The 21,754-nt window shown below is 42.5% G+C and overlaps 1 protein-coding gene and 1 long non-coding RNA gene across 2 annotated transcripts; one reads left to right on the forward strand and one right to left on the reverse strand.

Moving 5' to 3' along the window:
• Positions 1-11,925: 11,925 nt before the first annotated feature.
• On the reverse strand, positions 11,926-15,713 carry LOC134645813 (uncharacterized). The gene is made up of 3 exons (XR_010096587.1): positions 15,235-15,713; positions 14,465-14,570; positions 11,926-12,207 (listed from the first exon to the last, which is right to left on the reverse strand). It is a non-coding gene; the product is annotated as an uncharacterized LOC134645813 (long non-coding RNA).
• Positions 15,714-16,241: 528 nt separating this feature from the next.
• otx2b (orthodenticle homeobox 2b) lies at positions 16,242-21,695 on the forward strand. Its single transcript, XM_063497406.1, has 4 exons — positions 16,242-16,574; positions 18,685-18,892; positions 19,454-19,605; positions 20,073-21,695. Exons 2-4 carry the CDS (start codon positions 18,796-18,798, stop codon positions 20,694-20,696), a joined length of 873 nt encoding a protein of 290 aa, XP_063353476.1. The 5' UTR covers positions 16,242-16,574; positions 18,685-18,795; the 3' UTR covers positions 20,697-21,695.
• Positions 21,696-21,754: the final 59 nt, after the last annotated feature.

Consider the following 21,754-nt stretch of genomic DNA (forward strand, 5'->3'; position numbering starts at 1 on the left):
ATGGTATTTTACATAAAAGGACATTTGGTTGATCTTTGTTTCTGTTCAAGGACTGCAAAACTGCAGAACTGCAATTGGAATAACACATGAGAGGAATCCCAGGTGAACCTCTGCATGCAACTCCACTGACTTAATACTGAGCTGAAAATACTACTGCGCTCATGTGGGAGAGTTTTAAAAAGCATATTTATAAATCACTCAGCTGTCACCACCTTGTCATGGAGACAAGTTCTATTTACCCTTGAACAACCAGCAACTTTTACATTTTCCGCCACTGTGCCACTACTGCATGCCAATTATCCAATGTGACTATGCAGCACCATGCATTGATATTAATGTGCGCAGAGTCAACATGCCCTACAGAAGATGCTTGCTGACAGATGAATCTTGCTGTACTGGCCTGTACGGCAGGTTGGGCTGAGGTTTGAAGGGGCTAACTTGTGGGTGACCATGGATGTATTTGTGTGTGTTTTTTGAAGGACGCGGGTGATAACATGCTTTCTGGATATTTGGTTTACAGATCCTGCAGTGTCAAAATATCTTCAGGCAATATGTATGGTTGCCCTTAGAGGTCAATGCCACAGCAACACAAGAAATCCAGGGGAACTATTACAATTTTAACAATATAGCTGTCTGTACATAGCAAAGCAGCACAAAAAAAGGTGGCCTGCACACTCCTGCTAAACCTGCAACCCAATCTAGGTTAATTATGTAAAACTGGCATCTAAGGAAATACCACCTTCTCTAACCAAATAATTCCTAAAGGAAATCAAGTTTTTATTTGAACCCAACTTACAAAGCACATTTGTGTTTTTTTATTTTTTATGTAAATAAGAATCTTTGGTTTTAGTCCATTAGCGTGTCAGCGGTTTCTTATCCACCATTCATTACCTAAACCTTTAATGCTCCCAAGCTCTTTATTCTGCTTTTTTATATTAATTAGTACTTAAGGCAGAACGTGAGCTTAGTTTGACTTCTTAAAATAGGTAGTTTGACCTTTCAAATCCCTCAGTGGCATCAGATTGTCAAATTTAAAAGGGTTGGCTGGAGTTGAGGAGATGATTTAGAGTTTCACCTGTGAGGAAGAGACAAAAGTGACTGAATGAAAGTTAAAAAGCAGTTTCGATGCTGTAGAGAGAAGGCGGAGGTTCAAAGACCTTGATGAAACATTGTCCATAACTTTTAAATCCTACTTTAACTATGACTGAAAAAAGCTCTTGGATGGGAATAAAGCACTATCTACAGGTTAGAGGTGATAAGGTACCAGCCCATGATCCATGATACCATTTATGCACCCAGCCTGTTGCCAGCTTCACCACTGGTTAGCCAGCTCTCTCCAAAACTTCACTCCAACATCACGGACCAGCACTCTCTGCACTCTGCTTGTTAGATAGCAGCTGTTACTCTCTTTCCCGGTGAAGCAATGTCTGTTGTTGAACAAACGAGGGAAAAACAAGCAAACCCTGGGCTTGATCAGGGCCATGTGCAGCATGCGGCGTGTTGTACACCCTGCTCCGCTCCGCTAGCTACCCCATCAGCTAACCTTCGCCATGCACCAAATTAGAAACCCTTGCCATCAGGCAGACAGCTGGCAGCCATCCCCCGGGAATGCCAATTAAGTTTGTAAAACATTTAGACAACAAAACTGTACAAGAGAAAAACATCCCACAGAGGCGGCCGTCCCCACAACTCCCAGCAGTCCTCACCATAACCTCCACTGCCCCCTCCCCATCTGCAGCAGCTCCAAGAAGCCTCACCTCACAGCATATACAGGCCCAGGAGAACAGCAAATATGTTCAGAGAAATACATGAATATCAAATCAAAGTCATTGATTTTGTCATGCTAATGTGTTGTTATAGCAAATTAAGAGATGATGTTTTATTAATAAGTTGGCGCCTACTCAGTTAGATAAAGACTGGCAGCTCAGTCTACTGCTGAACATTCACATACTAATTAGCAGCACTACAATGCTGGATTCCTGATACAATCACCTATCATGACAGTGGAGTCAGAAGATCAGGCTGAATACCTCGAATCTGCCACTGTTGGCTTCTTATGCTCTAACAAACAGCTTCAAACTTTAGCAGTGCATTTGATCAACTGTCCAAAGTGGTAACCTGAGTTGTTGGCCTTGGGGGGAAGAAACTTGGTAGGGATTAGAATAATACCTAAGTAGCTTTCTGAAAATCGAACCCTTGAGTAGGAAAAGAATATGTTGGCCTTAGGCAGAGAGTGTGACCCACGCTCTCTTGCTGAATGCTTGCACTCACACTTGCTGTTTGTTCATCCAGACAGCCCACTCCATAGTTGTTTCAGTGTGACACACCAGGATGTGACAGACAGACTGACAGCGTGAGTAACTAATTGCGACAGGATGCAAAAAAAAAAAAAGATCCCCTGAGCTTTAAGTAAATGGAAGTGGGAGAATGCCCTCATCTCCCAGCACTCCCCACCTCTCTCCACACACACACACACACACACACACACACACACACACACACACACACACACACACACAAGCACGCAGAGCACTATCCTAGCTCAGGGCATCTCTATCAGTGTTAATTAGCTGAGCAATGATTAATATAGACGCTAAATGAAGTTATTTCTTGTAATCTGTGTTTCCTTTGAAACATCATTCATTGTGTCAATAAAACTCTGTTTGAATTCATTTAAGACAACATTGTTACAGCGAGAGGAGAGAGGTGACAGAGCTGAAAGCATGAAAATGAAGAAGAAACGCAGCGCCGACGAACGTGGTCCGCAAATTACAAAGTATAACACGCGAGCCCAATTTATTAATTCACGACAGAGATTTTCTTTCATCTCGTTTGTTTGAACCAAAATGCCTGTCTTCATTTTCATTACTAACTAATATCGATTCACACAAGAGAAGTCAATCTTCCACTACATCCACAGGTTTTCCATTTTCTACGCTAAGGTTATCCAGAAAAGTCATTGAGGCAAACATTTAAACAAAACAAACAACAACATTTTGAATAGTTAAAATGAAAAAACAAAAAAACTGTAATTGTGTTGTGTAGTCCGTTACAGTAATCGTATCTAATTTAACAAGTCACAGTTATATTCCTGTTGCATATGGACCCACGTGACTCTACAGTCAAACTGCACTCATACCTGCACTACCACACAATCGCTGCTTACATAGAAAAATGCTGAACCTTGTCTGGAAATCAGCGCAAGATGGCCTCGCTTACGCAACAAGAGATAGTTTTGCATCAGACATGTTCTTGCGACTGGAAGTACTCTGGTGTAACCCAGGGTGCCGACCACCTACAGCGTGCAGGATGCAGGACACGTGATGACCACTTATTAGCTGTGAGTTCACCTGACTCTTACCTCAGATCATCACATTATAGCATCACGCAAACTTTCTACGAGTGAGCTGGCTGGTTGAAGAACGTTGAATCCGTCTGTATCAGATCACATGCGCTGCTATTGGTTAATGTGTTGAAAACAGTGCTTTCTTTTTCTCTTCAACTAACCAGGTGAACACGTCTAACAGATATATTTTGTTTCAGTTTGGGCATCGATAGAATCACGTGTCCCGAAAAAACATGGTCCAATGTATGGCCACATTAATTGGAATAAAACTTAAATAAATACAAAAATAAACCAAACAGATGCAAAAACGGAAACAGCAGGTCAACTAACAGTTTTAACAAATATTGCAATAGAAAAATGAAATATTAATATGTAACTTTAATAAGACTTTAAACCTAAGGTTTACTTCAATTTCCACATTTTGCTTGCCATTGTGCGTTGTGAGGGATTTGCGAAAGCTGCATTCAAATAAATGACAGTAAACAGTGCTGTGAAAAATGTGCTCCCTTTCTGATTTCTTAGATCAATCGATAAAGATTCGTTGTCATTTAATCTGATGATTGATTGCAGTTCTTGCTACCAAGGGTGGCATGACTAGTTGTTAGGTTTAGGGGGCAATTGCTGTTTTACACAGGGCCGAGTAGGTTTGGCTAATTTTTTTCCTTAATAAATCAAAATCATTATTTAAAAACTGCATTTTGTATTTACTTAAAATTTCAACCTACCTCTCTGCATTAGTAACATCTCGCACATTGTTCCCCACAAACACTCTTTTCTTCAATTCTAATTTGTTGGATGAGAGGAAACCAAATTATAACATTGCAAGAAGATGCAGGGCACTAAAATACTGAGGAACACAGTAGGCTGCTGACATCTAGTTAACAAACAGTGACTCCATTCATTATGTTCATTTAAAAAAAATATATAGCAAAGCTGTAAGACTGCAACAATATGTATCAAACAGCTCAGAGGAACCTTATATACTTGGCATGGTGTGATGGCCGAGGAGAATGGATCTTGGGTTTGTCTGCTTCAGTGCTATTAAAGAAAATGCGTAATGGGTGAAGCAAAACGTTGGCCACTGGAGGCAGCGTGGCACAAAGACTCTTAATCAAACTTCCCAAGGTTTCAGCTTTCTTTTAAATCAAGAGCAGCAATCAGTAGATTAAACTGTAGCCACTGTTAGAGTCTCTGTGCCTGATTTTCTCCTCCTCTGTCTCTCATCATCGCTGCTATCTGATGACCTCTCTTCTATGGATGGCACAAGAGCAGGCACTGACAGCTTCATAATTCTCCTGACAAACAGCTCAGTAAATGATCACTTTGCCACTACGATAAGTGCCAGAGTGGATGTAAAGCGCACAGCCCCAGGAATGAAGCCAGAATTTAATTTCTGGCAGCTGTGTGCCCATCGAGATATACTCTTATTAAGAAAAGAAAGCTGGTAATTTTAGATACAAGCGGAGTAAATGCACAGACAACTAATGGAGGCCTATTTCCCCCCTCTTTTTGGGCTTGCAGAATCTAATCTCAGCCTATTGTCAAGATGGACAGAGAGTCTAATCACTCTTAACCTTGTATCAGTGCCATAACCCCTTCTTTTTCTTTGCCCCCCAACAATTTTAAAATGATCTTAACATAATAACGGGACTTTTTGCATCCCAGTGACTGCACCTTCTTCCAGAATCACCACGGCTAATGGGATCTAATCTATACAATAAGGGACATTAATATATATGCAAATCAGATGCAGCTACATCTCTCGCAGGGGAGACAGAGCCAGTTGGCACACACTTGTATCATTTCTGTCACATGTGTCACTTAGTTGTTAATTACTGTTAACATTCCTAAAATGCAAATATGCAGTTCTGCAAATACCGCAGCACATGTATCCTTAAGTAATAATGCTCTGAGAAGAAAAAGACCCCTTCCCCCCTTGAAGGTCCAGCAGTGTGGGGGGAATTTGAAGCATTGGGGGGTTGAGACTGCAGGTCGGCTGTTCAAAGCCACTCCGTGCATTGTTGGGCAGTAGGGGATTAGGTCTCTCCAGGCTGCAGAATTTGCTTTCTAATTAAAAGGGATAAGATGTAGAAAAATAGTGAGAGGCATTACTACTGTAGAAAAGAAAAGGGGTGGAAAGAGCAATGGTGAAAAGGAGGAATAGAAGTTTGTAGTGTAACCACTGGTGCTTGATCACAAGACTGGGCAAGAGTTACCAACCTCTTGTTCTGACTCTCTTTTTTTTCCGCTGTACTGTAGCTCCGGCCTCCATCTCATCAACTTGCACACTTTAACCTCGAAACTAAATATTTGTGTTATTGTTTTCCTTTTCCAACACGGAGAAAGCAACTTGTCACATTCACACACCAGCTTTTCTATGATTTAAGCAAATAATATAATGTATAATGTGCTGTGGTTCCCCTCTGTTTCCAGTTCCAAATCTTTAGTACTTTACTCCTTTTCTGAGGGAAGTATTACAATTTTTAAAACACTACGCGTTCATCTTAAGACAAAGTATGTAACCTTTCTGAATACTGTGTATGAACCAATCAAAATTAAAACCACGTTGAAGTACAGCATTTAAAGTTCAGACTTTCTGAAGGAGTACTTTTTAAAGTAGATTTTGCTGATAATACGTCTGTAGTTTTAAATCTTAAATCAGACATGATCAGTGATGAGTTGGGTCAAAAAATAAATACATAACTAAAAGCTTTTTCAGACTACTGAAACACTTCATTTGAGCAACTTAACTGTTTATTGCTGAACCCAGGGAGGCTGCTCTATGACCCAGCATGTGGTTTTATTTAACCCTTTACTCCACCCCTTTTGTCAGCATGCTGCTGTTTTGGTACCCTGTCCTCCAGCAGGGGTGCAGTGCTCCCCGGGCACCTTACAAACGAACCCTGAGTTTAAAGCATACAGAGGACTGATTCCTTTTCCCCCCAATCCCCGGGAGGTTAACGACATGCCAACGACAAGCCAGTGGAGAGTGTGGTCTCCACCTCGCTCTCCTCCCCTCTTGGCCAATGCATGCACTGGAGTTTTGTGGCTGTTCTGCACCAGCACCAAAACCCCTCTGAAATCTCCAAGCACTAGAAAGTCCATCTCAAACTGAGCTCATTTCCTGGTAGTGTCTGGTTGCTGAAGCATCTCCACACCACCACCTCCTCTATTTTAACCAAGCTCCATGTAGCTCTCACCTTTTGCTCCCAGGCAATCTGATCCTATTTGGAGTGTGTGACGAGGGCTATTCTCCATCACCTCACTGATCAAGAGCTCCCCTGTAAAGCGGGCCCAGGGATGAGCAGGTACAGATTTGGGGAGATGAGGGAGAGGGGCATGTAGTGAAAGAATCTGCAGTGAGCCAAGGAGAAGATTAAACGGCAGCTAACCATCAGCACCCCACTCTTCTCCCCCCGCTTGCTTCTCCTCTCTACCTCACTGGTGTCCTGCGGGGAGATGGGGGGGCTTCCAGGGGGGAGGGAGGCGAGCATGAAAGCAGGGGGAGGCCAGTGGCACAGTGGTAGCTGAGCCATCTTGTCATCATAGCAGGACAAGCATATTCAACCATGTCCTCTGTACCCTCCCATCTTATTTCAGACACTCTGTTGACCTCCACTGAAATCCATCAAAACCTCTCTCTCGGCCCCTGCCCACCCCCTTGTTGGAAGAGTGCTCTCCGCTGGTGCCTTTTCTCTTTTAAAGGGCAGAGATGAGTCCCGGGCTCTGCAGTCTTTCCAGGCGTCCAAATTAATTTGCGTCTGGGCAGCAACATAAGCAGCACGGGGCTATTTGATGAGAGTGTAGGGCAATGACATGCACTGGCAGTCATGCCTTGATCTCTTGCTTTCTTTCCTTGTCACTTTCCACCTAACCTTAATGCCAGATTCATGCCAGTCTAATCCACATGGGTGGCACACAAACCAAACCTTGTGTGTCTTAGTGGAGTAAAATCCAGTGCAGCTGAAAAGACACTTTCAAATTTCCGCTTTTGTGCATGTATCAAATATCTTTCTTGATCCAAGCGTAAATGACCAATCTACTAAGACTACCATTAAAAGTGCACCAATCATAAAATGCATTGTCCTCACGGCAAATAAAATGAGCCATTTCTTAAAAATCCCTCTGCTAACAGATCCGTTTCACAACAATAAACACACTAAGGACATCTACAAAACAGCATTCCTTTAGTTTGATAAATGGATGTCAAAGTGAACTTAATGCAATTTGACATGCATTTGAAGTTGTGATCCAAAAAGGGGACCACAGCTAATGCCTAATTAGCATCATTAAATAATAAAGCAACTTAGACTAATAATTATTGCATGTACCCATTCTACCACTTGCACTGACAATTAACCTTTCTCAACTGGTGATTCGCAATTTGAGTAAATCCTGTTATCAGCAAATATAACACATGGCACGCACACACAAATGTGTTTCAAACACCACTCAAGGAAATCTATGCAGTGTTTACGGTCGGGAAGCAGAACAACAAAACAAACAGCAGATATCCACTTTCAGTAAACACCACCCAACCACTTAGTATCTTCCCAGTGGCTGGAGGGGGTGGGGAATCAACTTTAGGTGGCTGCTGCGAATGTCATTGAACTACTTGTGTTTACGCAGGCTTAATATTGCCTTGACAAGGTCTCTTTAAACACACAAGGAACGCTTCGGAAAATATCAGCCCACCCGAGGGTTTAATTTTATAAATGCCTGCTGCTGCTGTTAGCAATATTTGACAAGTAATGTTTTCCAGCCTGAAGAGAAGTAGTTGAATTTAAGAAACATGGGAGGCGGGGAACCTCGCAAAAGTGCACTCGTCTCTGGTGCCGCTGACCACTGTTCACAATTCTGGCCAAATCTCTGATATTAGCTCACTGAAGCCAAAAACACGATTACCCAGAGACAACATAAAGGTGAAAAGATTCAGGATTGAGCACTCTCCCAAAATGTCTCTCCCTCATCCCAATTTGGCAGCACTTGGCTTGTTGCCCACTCACATTGTGTGGACGGCCCTGCCACTGTTGCCATGGGGATGTGTGGACCTGCACAGGGCCCTGAAGGCAGAACGGCCTGGTGGTGAGGTGGGGGTTATCATCAGCAGCAGACTACACTGGGCCCCCATCCAGAGGCCTGGGTGCAGGAGAAGCTGTGAGGCAGTGGAGGCACCTCCTAAGCTCCGCAGGGCCTCTCTCCCTGGGGGATTCTGCTGCTGTTTCAAACCCAGCAGAGGATCTGAGATGCTACTCAGTAGCGCAGGGCTCCGGCCTGTCCACTGGGGGTCTGCTGCCTGACTCCCGTAAGCCTGATCCAGACGGGGTGGGCTACAGTGGGAAGGGGCCAGGCCAGGCGAGCTGGACTGCGGCCCAGTGCGGTGACTGCCTGTCTGCCCAGGCGCTGGGCCACGCTGCCACTCCTCCCTGGGCTCGTGCCCCTGCACTTGGATTTCAAAGGGATGTGACAGGGGGGATTGGCTTTCCCTCTCCATTGCAGGATCTCGGCCCCACCAACAGCTTCTCCAGTGCCCCCCCCCCCCCCCCCTCCAAAAAAAAAAAAAACAGCTTTCAGTCCCCAATTTCTCCCAGCCCCCAAATGCCCCTCCAACAGCTTTTCTGTTTCAGCCCTGAACTTAGACTCCCTCTCACACTGTGCCATTCCCACCACTGCTGCCTCACATTTGGGAGGAGAAGGGGGAGGTTGAGTTGCTACACTGCACCCATCTGCCCCATGTCTTTCCATGCTGTGGACCATGATGCTGCAGCATGGCTCTCTGGGCGCCGTAAAGACTTTGGCAAGTACACTGGGCCTTCAAGCGCCCCTCCTCCTTTGTACTCCATCTCCGCCACATGTACACACTGGTGCACACCATCTGATTTAAAATTTACTTACGCAAAAACACGAATACATCCAATCACGTTCAAGTAACGAACGTCCACTAAGACAGATGGATGATTTGCATGGTAAATAATGGGATACATCTCTAAATGTGCTGATTATAAACTGTTGAAGCTACTTTGGTTATGCCCGCTGAACCTGAAAAGATCGAAGTCAGATGCGGTGCCACAGTGTCTGTGTGGCAACCAGCTCATTCAGCAACTGGCCCATCATCAGTAATCATCCTACGAAACCAAAATGACACTGACAGGCTGCGTTTCAATTGGCTGAGATATGCTTTTCTGTCTTTCGCTCTCATTTTAGGTTTCTCTCTTCATTGCTCTCTGCATGGCATTTCTCTGGCAGGTCAACCAGTGAAATTCCTCCCCTCTTGGTCTCAGCATTCCCGCAGCCCACCTCCCTGCCTGGGCAGTGTGGAGTGGCTGGTTTAGGGTAGCATGGCAGTCCCCCAAAGCTGGTCCCGAGCTACAGCTACAACTCCAGCCCACAACACATTCCTCCAGCAGCTGACCAGTCCCCCCAGCAACCAGGAGTGAGGTGAAGAGAGGAGATGAGGCTTTGTAGTGGTGTTATGTTATTGCCTAGAGACCTAAATGAGCATTATGCTGTTAAAGAAGTACAAGGAACACCTTTCTGTGCACAGCTTACCCTCATCAACATTCTCATCACTTTTTTTTGAACAGCTCTCAGATCATCTTAAATGATCAGTTTCTTTCTACTTCTAAACAAAGGTTCAGCTTAGTGAAAAGCCTCCTCGCTGGTTCACTGATGCTCAACAAGGTACTGATGTTTCTCAGCACGTTAACAGGCTGCACTCTCCTCCACATCTCCATCCTTTGTGGATGTGAAGGGGCTGCACATCACAGGCTAGCTATCCGAAGCTACTCCTGGACAGCTCAAGCAGCAGTAGGACAGGAGCCGGACAGTCCCCTCCTCCGCTCCCTCCTACTTCTCCCCCAAGCCGAGCCAGACGCTGTGTTTACTCTCCTAATTACAGGGGAGGGGCCGGCTGACAGGCGAGCCATCACAGATTCCCCACAGGCCCAGGGCTGGGAACGCTACAGACACCCGCCGCTGTCTCCCAAATGTGAAGGCAATGTCCAACTGTCACTGGGGAGCCTTCACTGGCAAAACCCAAGGGCCCAAAGAGAGATATTAAAGACATGAGAGGAATTGGCAGAGTTGGCACTGACAGGGGGTACGCTTGAGAAGTCGAAGTGGGGGACTGGGGGCATCGCCAAAGTGTCATTCAAAACAAAGTGGGGTTTGGACAGGGCACAAATACTCATTTACTTACACACACACACACACACACACACACACAAACAGCTCTCGCTCTTATCAATCCAAGGCGGGAGAGTTACACACACCAGACACAAAATTCAAGTAGTAGAGCCCCCAAAATATATGTTCACACAGAAGTTCACTCCCTTTGGGCTCCTTCTGGAGCATCAGGCGAACAGCTATCGTTTCTCAAGTACACATCGCTCATTTTGGATGGTGAAGGATGATAAGTATCCACCTCCGCTCCTGCTTTGCTCCGCTTATTGTTTCTCTTCCTTTATCTGTTTGATCGTGACTTTCCAGATTAATCTCCTGAAAGGGGGGAAAGGTTCTCTATCGACATTTTATATGAGAGGGCAAAAGCAGTGAGAAAGAGCTAAATTTGGAGGCATCAGAAGTAGCCTGGAGCTGATATGTAACTTTCAGCAAAGATGTTTTTTTAGTAGGAGACCTGTCAGTATTTGACTTATCATTAAGGACCTATATAGAGTTTAAAAAGGAATATTTTTCTATGTCATAAAACATGCTTGGAGAGATTTCTGCATATTACACAACTGGCTTGCTACAAATATAAAATGCTGTAGTTGCACAGTTTTCTACTCAACTGCAATAAAATGTGCAGCCCAGCGTGCTAATGTATGACTGTGGCTTTTATAAAATATACAGCAAGTTTAATAAACTGTACCTACAGTGTGTGTGTGTGTGTGTGTGTGTGTGTACACTAACCCTCCTCCCAGGGAGGTATAATCCACTAGAGGTTGAAATGCTCCAGTGCTGTTGGGGGGTCTGAGAGAATCGCTCTGGAAGCATGGTGGTTCACCCTATCACATATTCAGGTCAAATAAACAAACAAAAAAAATTGTTAAGAGAAAGGTTAAAACTAAAGAATTGTCTCTTCGCCGGCTCTGAGATCGCCTCCCCCATTCCCCGCGGGCAACACACACACCTCACCCCCAAGAGGCAAGACAAGAAAACCATTTGATAAATCATGAATAGTCACAGTTGTGCAAGTGCTGTGACCATTTCTAAAATTTATTATGGGGATTACACACAAAATCACACAATGTAACATTTCCAAATGTGTTATGAATGCTTCCCAGAATCCAATTCAAATCCTAGGTTACCAAATAAGCCTGAACAAATCCCCCACATTGAGTTCTTCCACCTTTGAAGACTTGAGAGGTCCGGTCTGCAGGGCAGGTTTTACCACGCCACGCAGACACCTCAGCAGCACACAGAGAAGAGGGCTAGGTAAAAGGAGAGGGTGGGAAAGGAGAGCATAGCGGTGCTCTTACAGTGATGGCAACATAAATGTCTTTATTTGCATATTAACCTTGAATTAATTGCAAGTCACAAAATAAACAGAGGCGTGTCAATAAATAAAATTGGTTTAATTTTTCTGCAATGATACAAAAATAAAACATCAACTGAGCATCGTGTCAACTTCTAAAAAGAGCACAGATGCTATAAAAAGCAATGAGTGATGTGTCTTTGTGGCGAGACTGATAGTGTGAAGACGAGAGTTCATTCAGTCGGCGTTAACCTTGAGGCAGCAGAGTCCTCTCCCTCCTTGTTTGTCCTTGTCGGCTTTCCACCAGACTCGACTTTGTCTCCTCAGAGATGATCTGAAGGCGAGTGTGTGTTTAATTGCATCTGTTTTGTTTGTTGGCAAACTCCTGCGTGAAACACAACACAAACATTTATGGCAGCAATTAAAAGACATGTCATATTAATGGAAAGAACGAACTTGGCAAACACACACACACAGACACACACACACACAGAGCCGTGCCATTATGGCGGCACAGCATTTGAATTTATGGAGAAATGTGTGGGAAAGAAAGCCCAAAATTTCCCAAGTTTAGCACCAGCTTGAAAACTGGAGCACAGACTTATCCAACAGTGTGCCCGTCTCTGAAATTATTTAAACAGAACTTTCAGCCTAAATTAAATTTATAAAACTGCACATGCTTAAGGAGATCAGCATGCCTTGTGTGCCTCCGTGTTAGCAAACTCTTCCCAAACAGACACTGAATGGGGTTCTGCCCCTTTAATCCCCGGGGAGGGGACTGGATGTGTTTTGATGACCTCTGGGGTCACTTACATGTTACATTACACAAAGGTTTAGCTCTTTTGTGATAAGGGAAGAGTGCGGGGAAAGCCCTCTGTTTAGGCATCTTGCTCACTATGCAGTTGTTGCAGCAGCAGCAGTGGTTGCATGTATCCATCAAACCTGCCAGGCTAATTAAAATACAGCTTGTGATTATCCTTCTCCAGCTCATCTTTCTCTCTTTCTTCCTCTCTCTCTGTCACCCACACACTCACAACCAAAAAAAAGAAAGAAAGGGAAAAAAAGAAAAACACACACACACACACCAAATATCTAGCTACAGTAATTACTGCCTGCATCATTGATAAACAATAGAGTTTAACCTCAATCATTACATTAACTTAACTCTTAGCTGCGATAAAAACAATTTGAAATAAAGTAGTTTAAAACATCATTACTACATTTACATAACAATCCTATTTTTATTTATTTTTTTGGCAGTTAAATGATATCTGGATGGATGGTAATAGTTTTAATTCTATAAAGTAATATTTCTGTTGGTTTATACATAATAACTTTGTGTATTTAATAAAGAGGGGAGAAAAAACTAGAGCATGTTAGCAGAAGTAATATTGAACGATGAAGGCTGACTGAAGTGTAATCAACCTTTCCTGGGGGTAAATTTGAAATCCTATGTGCAGAAGGAAAGGCTCTTCTTGACATTACAGATTATCATTTCTATATGAATGCTTTACATGATTTTGTTCCCATTTTAAGTCTCTTTTTAAGCTGAGAATGAATTCCACCAACACATTCCTCGTATTCAGCCATGTGAATATGAAACTATAGGTGGGAAAAGAGAAGCAGAAGAGATGCGAGAAAAGCTGTTTTGATGGCAAATATGTTATTTGAAATTAAGGAAATTTACAAGCACCTTTTTTTCCTCTTTTTTGTTAGACTTCCCAGTTTCACCTTTTTGGTTTTTTTTAAAGTGCGTTTATGTATTCTATAATGTGTTGATTATTTCTTTTCCATGCCTGGATAAAGCACAGAGCAGTGAAATGGGGGTCTGTATTGCCTGTAATTATCCAATCTTAAAAATGCGATTTTTCCCCCCCTATCAAACAAGGGTCAAACATCCAGGGCCTGCGCGGTGCGTTTGAAAAGATGCATGGCTACGCATTAACTGTAGAAATCACAGATTGGAGCGGGCCTGGTGAAATCCTCACCCTCAGGTTGAGTGTAGCAGAGGCGGAGATAAAAGCAGTCGTCGTCAATTAGCCGGGAGTCAGTGGGAGCGCTGCTCGCCAGAGGCGTTTAACTCCTTCTCCTTTTAAACGTCCTTTTAAGATACAAAGTCCCCGAGGAGGGCCAGGCTTTACAGTTTAATAAATTATTTAGCAATTTAAACGGTGAGATCCAGCAGATAACAGCACGAGACGTCATCATTTTTCACGCAGTTTGAGACCCTCTGCATGCAGCTGCCAAACATAAGGAAACATTAATAAAATATTTTTTAAATTAAGGTTTTACTGTCAAACTGTTTTTTGGTTATTTTTTATTTAGGCTTGCACATTGTAACAGTCACAAGCACACCCTCATGTGAAATAATGTAAAACCTCAAGAAAGTGCAGGACTTCATTCACACTTTGTGCGCTATGATGATTTTTGCTATGTTTTAGTCATAAAGCAAACAGCAACACAATTTAAAAAAAAAAATACTTATCCAACAGTTAATTATTCCACCCGTTTAAATTTGCCTCTACGTGATAAGTTAAGTGATTAATAGACTCCTTTTCGAATAAATGAGGCGGTTCCTCTTACTCTTTCAAGAATAAAATTAAAAAATAAGCACGAGTTGCAAAAGAAAGAAAGAAGGTTACCTGAATGTGTCGCAGCTCCTCTTCCTCAAACTTTTCTCCCCTCGGCTGTGCTGTTAAAAGAAATCCAGCTTCGTGATCCACACCGCCGCTTCCCCACGATCGAAATCTGTCAACAGAGATGTCACTGAGTTTTGCAAAGTTGATAAGGTGTGCTGTGCGTCAGACTGTGTGAGCTCCAGAGGCTGAGAGAGAACCGGTACTCTCGGCAGCTGTCACTGCACCTTTGACTCCGGCCTTGCACACGAGCCACGGAGAGAGGCAAGCGACGAGTCATAAAAGCCCACGGTCTGTCTGTGTTTATAAATCTAAATCAATATTCAAATCTGTTTGAAGTGGAGCGGGTGTGTCCGTGCAAGCGCACAGTGTGTGTGTGTGTGTGTGTGTGTGTGTGTGTGTGTGTGTGTGTGTGTGTGTGTGTGTGTGTGTGTGTGTGTGTGTGTGTGTAGGTGTTCCACAAAGCCTCTTAAGATGATACATTTACCAAGCCGTGACAAAAACCCTCGGCATATTATTTTGAGATGGGCACGCAGGTTCAAAATTCAAGTGACGTAGAGGAGGCTTATGTGTCCCTTGCAGCTTGTTGGTCCTCCAGTAAATATGAAATAACATCAACCCTGCACTAAGTAGCTGTTACTAGGTAAAAACAGAGGGAATAAATAAATAGTTAATATTATTATTGTTATTAGTATTATTGTTCTTAATAATATTATTATTATTAAATCTACTAAATTGCACTTTCGGCACATGAAACAGAATTAAAAGAGGCCTACCTTCATATAAAGAAGTCTGTTTCTCTTCGAGCACATCTTCCTCCTGCAGGAACCGTTTCAAGTGCAGTCAGTGAAAAGTCATTCCGCACGTCGCCAAACGGAGAAGCTTTTTTTTTTTTAATGTGTGTAATTGCATGGCTGGCTGTACCCCGCAGGTGCGGTGGCTGCGAGTCCCCAAGTGCTCAGGTGTCTCCCCGGTGGGAACCCACCTGGAAATATTGTTTGTACATTTTGGTGCAGGGCCTGCAGCGGGCTGACGGTAGCAGACTGGCTGGCTCAGTGGATGGGAGGACAGTTTTAAGGAAATAAGTCGCTCTAAATCCCCCTTTTTTACGACGTGCTGGAATGTGAGAGGACGGTGCAGCCTTGAAGCTCCGCTTTGGTCCCCCGTTTTTTTGTTGTTGTTTTGGGGTTTTTCCTACATATTTAATTCTACTTATATTTCCCGGTCTTCTTCTGCAGATTTATCTGGTGCCTCAACAGAGATGATAAAACATATTATAATCGACTTTTAATATTGATCGGTTGTCTGGAAGCTTTCGTGATATTATTCTATAATAAAACATCTGTGGTTGTATTTAAACTCGTAAAGTAAAGACGAGGGTGTGAAATTATTAACGCTTAAAAAGAGTTTCCCACTAAAATACTCGACATACATTAAACGCTCTGAGAAGTCTTTATTTTTCGGATATGTTTCGCCTCTTCCCCCCTTTTTTTATTTATATAATATCTCTTACTTTAAGGCTTCCTTTGATGTCATGAAAAAATATAATAAAATGAGAAATAAACTGACTTTTCTTTGCTTTAAACTCCTTCCACCTCTCATCATCCAACGGCGTACCCTTTATTTATTATCAGTGTGCCCTCTCTGCGGTGGGATGGGGATGTTGTCAGTCGCCCTCTCGCTGCCATTGGCTGAAGACTGTGCGTCAAAAAAAAGTAGCTGGAGACATTTGTTTCCCAGAAAGGAAAAAAAAACCCTCCCCACCAGTGTGAGAGACGGAGACAGAGACAGACCTCAGCTCAGTCCTGCGGCTCCCATTGGCTGGCACTTTGTACAAAATCTAACTCAAACCACTTCACTCACAACACACCAACAAATCCTAAAGGCGTACATGCAGCCTCCCTCCTTCACTCCGCCGCTGCCGCAACGCTTCAGAACCTCATGTAGGCGCTCAACGCTTAACTTTTATCTCCAGTGAAGACGGCTGCTCCTGCTCTGCTCGGGTTTGTGATATTCTCCTTTTATGCGACAGGACGTCGTCGATTTCTACTGACTTTTATTATTTCTCCCGGAGGACACCAAGTAGACAAATAATTTTCCAGTCATCCCTGCCAAGGTAAGTTCAGCTTTATTATTATTATTATTATTATTATTATTATTATTATTATACCACCGAAATTTAGTTAAAGCCTGCAATTCCTCACCTGATCACTTCCTCGCCTAATCGTTTTCTTTAGAAGAGGAAGCAAAACGTTTCAACTGGTGCTAAAATAAAAACCCACGAAGACTCTAAAAGAGATCCCAGCGAGGAGGTTTCAGGTTATTTGTTGGCATTAAATATACCGTCTTAAACCCAGGCTGTCACTGATTTTATGTGTGCACAAATACGGGTGCAATGGGTGCACTCAACAAACTGATTTATTATATTAAAGAAAAGAAAAGAAAAGAAAAGAAAAGAAAAGAAAAGAAAAGAAAAGAAAAAACGGAAACATTGTAAATCACATCAGTAAACCAGTAACTGATAAAATTACATTGTGATAGCTTCTGATACTGAAAACAAGACCAGACTCAGCGCTGGGCTGAAGTTCTCTTGATGTAATAATGGGCTTTTAAATAATTAATTGATTCCTGGAGGTCATATTTTACCAATTTCACACTCACTCACTGATCCAGGACTGCTACAAGGGCGTCTATCCATGTTTACTGAGTCAAGTTTCAGACAAAAATTTCCCACACATACACACACACTGCACTCGTGTATTCTGCGTAAATTAATACAGGATAAGGGCAGCAAAGATGGAAAACTGTGGAGGCGTCCAGGCTGAAAAGTTCACCGGAAAAAAAAAGAAGAAGAAAAGAAGGAATATTCGGGCCTGCTACTGAAAATTATTCCTGGGCCTCCTCTGTCTTCTAGCTCTCCTTTGCCTCGGAAAATAAATAATTCATAAGACAATAAACCAACACTTCATTTGGATGGATCCTGTTTGGGGAGGGGGGGGGGGGGGGGAGTCACAATTAGGAGTTTAGCTCAATCAAGCAAATATCTACGAGAGTTTAATTTCTTTACTTTTGCTGATACTTTATACTTTTTTCCTACTTTATATCAGCAAATTTGCGATGAAATCATAATTAACGCACGAGGATTTGCAGGAAAGAAATATAAAGAAAGAGAGCCGGGTTTGATTTGCTGGAAGCTCTGTGGACTGTACTCACACCAAACTGCAGCTCGGTTAGCTGCCACCTGGATTGCCTCGTTAAATTACGAAGAAAAAAAACCATTTCTGATAATTAATTCTTGGACAGAGTAATTATTATCGAGCGTGTGTGCGCGCAATTGGTTGACGGGTGTGTTTTAAGTGTGACAGATTGGGATGAGGGGGTTAAAACCGTTGGATATTGAAAAGAAAAAAAATGCAACTAATCAAGAGGCTCAGTGGGGATAACGCGTGAGGTTCACTGAAGTTGAAGTGACAGCGGTCAAAATTTACCAAGGAGCAAATTTGTTTATTTAAAACAACTGCAAAAAAATAAAAATAAATGTGTATCGAGAAAGCATGTGTCCATTTTTCTTTCACTGGTTCAATATTTTAAAATGATCTCCTTCTTACATAAAAATAACACAATTTATTCACTAAATGAACCTGAAAATTCAGTAATTTTTATTTTAAATCACATCAATATGGGCGCATATTAATCTTCATCATAAAAATGTAACGTTGACTGTGTGCTTTGTCAGACTAAACGGACTCAGACGTTTTAGTAACAATCAGTTCAACTTCAGCTGTTTTTCTTCTCATCCAATCGATTATTACATACATACAATCTCATGTTAACATAAAATAAATAATATTAAAAAATAAAAATAAAGTTAGCTCCTAATAAAATAGATAATTTGCCCACAACTTTTATTTATTTTTAGCTTTTATTTTGAAGAGATTTATCTTCAGTTCATGGTGTTTAATTTCACTGTATAAAGGAGATAGTGGCTTTAACTTGTTGCAATCACAGGACTCCTTTCTTTTTATTCATTTTCTTTTATCTTAATCGTGGGAGGGCGTGTGGGGGTTGCAAAGATGAGGACAGCTGGAGAAGTGGCTGGTGCTTTTTGAGGAGAGCCATGCGCTCTGGAAAGGACTTATTTCGCCACAGCGTCACGTAAATAGAGCCAATATCACTTCACGAGAATATCCATCTTCCTCTTCTTTTCTTCTTCTTCTTTTAAACAGGTGCCAGGTGTAATACGGACCACACGGCTAACAGAGGACACCGAATACTCCTCGGGAGCTCCATCAATTTTCAAAATTTTCTCCAACTTCAGCACTCAGACAAACATTAGCATGATGTCGTATCTAAAGCAACCACCTTACACAGTTAATGGCCTCAGCTTAACTACTTCCGGCATGGATCTTTTACATCCATCAGTGGGCTATCCAGGTATGTTTAACCTCTTTGAAAATTAAATAAGATGTGATCACACAGCCTGAAAATGACTTAGGGCTCTTTGCTATTATGTTACAGCAATTATCCAGCCCTTCATATACATTTTTTTAAATTCACGAATTATTATTGCGTGTATTATTATTATTATTCTTTCTTTTAAAAAAGGAAAAAAAGAAAGAAAAATAAATACATTTATTAGACTGACCAGACCAATACGAACAAAAGGTGATGGAAAGTAGTCTACAGCAAACTTCTAGCGCACACAGCTTGGAGTAAGGACTAATCCTCAAGTCTCTCCGTGTGTGATTTTATTTTTAGATGTGGCTCCAGAGGAAATTACTGGCAAATTACTTTGATGTTTGCATTAAATTTTTTGGCACGTTAGACTCAAAGATGTCAAATGCTACAATTTGCCACCGGGTTTTTTTGTTTTTTTTTTACTCTCACATGACTCCTGCGTAATTAGTTTCAAATTTGGCTTTGATGACTTTTTTTTTTAATTGTACATGTATACATAAATAACCTATGCGATTTTTGTTTCTCTTGCACTTACAGCCACTCCACGGAAGCAGAGGCGAGAACGGACTACTTTTACGCGCGCACAGCTCGACGTTTTGGAGGCGTTATTTGCTAAAACTCGGTATCCTGATATATTCATGCGCGAAGAGGTAGCGCTGAAAATCAATCTACCTGAATCCCGGGTACAGGTGAGTCAACCGAAGCCAAGACATATTTAAAATATTGTTATATATTGTAGAATGAAAAAAGTGGCTTTGTTATTTTTTATTTTAATTTGAGAAGCATCAAACGAAACATTTCACTCTGGGCCCTGTAAAGCATTTTAGTATTTTAAATATATAGTATTTTACCTGTACTTGTATTTGATTTAATCTGGGGGAAAATATATTTCTGACTCATTTGAAAGGAAACACAAGCATAAAAAAAGTTCATTTTTTAAAAAAAATTGTATTTTATTTATTTATTTGCTTTATATGTACTCTAAAACGCATCTTTCAGTTATTAGGAAACTGTTCCAATTACGTTGAAATAATTTTACTGGGGCAATAAAAGAGGAAATATATAGCATTTTTTCCTATTTTAAACGGTTAGTATAGCTTGGTTAGTATTTATGGGGACATTGTAATGAACGTGTTCAATTATGTTCCTGCTTTAGGTCTGGTTTAAAAACCGGCGGGCAAAGTGTCGCCAGCAGCAGCAGCAGCAGCAGAATGGGGGGCAGAACAAAGTGCGACCTGCCAAAAAGAAAAGTTCCCCAACCAGAGAAGTGAGCTCGGAGAGCGGGGCCAGCGGCCAGTTCACACCCCCCACCAGCACCACCACGGTCCCCGCCATCTCTACCAGCACCGCGCCAGTGTCCATATGGAGTCCGGCATCCATTTCTCCCCTCTCAGATCCCCTATCTACCTCCTCCTCTTGCATGCAGAGGTCTTATCCCATGACCTACACACAGGCCTCGGGCTACAGCCAGGGCTACGCCGGGTCGACGTCCTACTTCGGGGGTATGGACTGCGGCTCTTACCTCACTCCCATGCACCACCAGTTGTCAGGCCCGGGGTCAACTCTCAGTCCGATGAGCACAAACGCAGTCACAAGCCATCTGAACCAGTCCCCGGCGTCCCTCTCCACCCAGGGATACGGGACGTCCGGCCTGGGCTTCAACTCCACAGCAGACTGCTTGGATTATAAGGACCAAGCGGCATCGTGGAAGCTGAACTTCAATGCCGATTGCTTGGATTATAAGGATCAAACGTCCTCGTGGAAATTCCAGGTCCTGTGAACCGAGCAATCAGCTGTCAAAAAGTGCACAAACAGTGACGATCACACGAGACACAGCGCTGCCATCCCTCAACAGAACACTTCAGACTGGGTAAAACGTGAGCCTGGTACACCGAGGCAGGGCTCTCAGGGGGGCCTCTAGTTTTTGGCATGATGGTCTTTGGTCCTCCTAGAGGAGAAGTTAATGTATTTTAGCACTGGCAAAGAGATTTCCCCCTCCCGTTTATTCATCGGTTGTAGCCCTTCTTCTTTATCTGTCAGTGCGTACCTATGTGCGTAAAAAAACAGACAAACAAACAAAAAAACACCACCTGTTGAGGACGTCACAGAGTGGACTCAGAAAGAAAAGCACACCACAGCCACGGAAGTAAAAGAACAAAACTCAAGTTAATAGTCCTGCTGAAGTGCTCGGGATGGACAGACCTTCTTAAAGCTTCTTAAACAACTTTGCCGCCCTGCCGGCAGAGGGACATGAGGATGGCGTGTGGACATGGATGCACTACTTTATTTAAGAAAAAAAAGTGTTTATAAGGAATCAATATGTAGTTTCTAAGAGACAATCAGTGTGCGTCTTATATAAATGGTACATATGTGGGTTTTTGTTTTTTTTATCTGTGCTAGCCTTCGAAACTGTGATCTGTTGTATTGTATGCAATTTGTGAGCCCCCCCTCGCATCGGACTCTCTGCTGTGATTTTATTAGATTTCTAACTTTTTCGTTTTCTTTCGTTTTTGTTTCTTTTGGGGTTTTTTCACCAACGAAAGATGCTAATGGTTATTTTTACTGCATCACAAAGAGAGACGAGACTTTCCAAGCACATGGTGGATGGTAGTAATAATCAAGGGTTAGCCATACTGGAAAAGACTCTCGGCTGCTGAGAGCTCTACACTTGCTTCCCCTCCATTGATCTCAACACACGGTGATTGTGGATCCTTTACTGGCTCCAAAGATGGTGTGACCTCACCGCTGAAAAGACATGAATAAAGGTCCTGTGAGCTTACTCTTTCATCAATAGACGATCTGTGTGTGCGTGTGCGTGTTGGAAATTAAAGTGGAACC

Source organism: Pelmatolapia mariae, linkage group LG16_19 (assembly GCF_036321145.2).
Source record: "Pelmatolapia mariae isolate MD_Pm_ZW linkage group LG16_19, Pm_UMD_F_2, whole genome shotgun sequence".
Taxonomy (NCBI): domain Eukaryota; kingdom Metazoa; phylum Chordata; class Actinopteri; order Cichliformes; family Cichlidae; genus Pelmatolapia; species Pelmatolapia mariae.

Excerpts from the sequence above, each read along its gene's own strand:
- otx2b (XM_063497406.1), top strand. The coding sequence starts at position 18,796 with ATGATGTCGTATCTAAAGCAACCACCTTACACAGTTAATGGCCTCAGC. Across the intron at positions 18,893-19,453 it reads TCCATCAGTGGGCTATCCAG|CCACTCCACGGAAGCAGAGG; the intron begins GTATGTTTAACC and ends TTGCACTTACAG. Across the intron at positions 19,606-20,072 it reads TACCTGAATCCCGGGTACAG|GTCTGGTTTAAAAACCGGCG; the intron begins GTGAGTCAACCG and ends TTCCTGCTTTAG.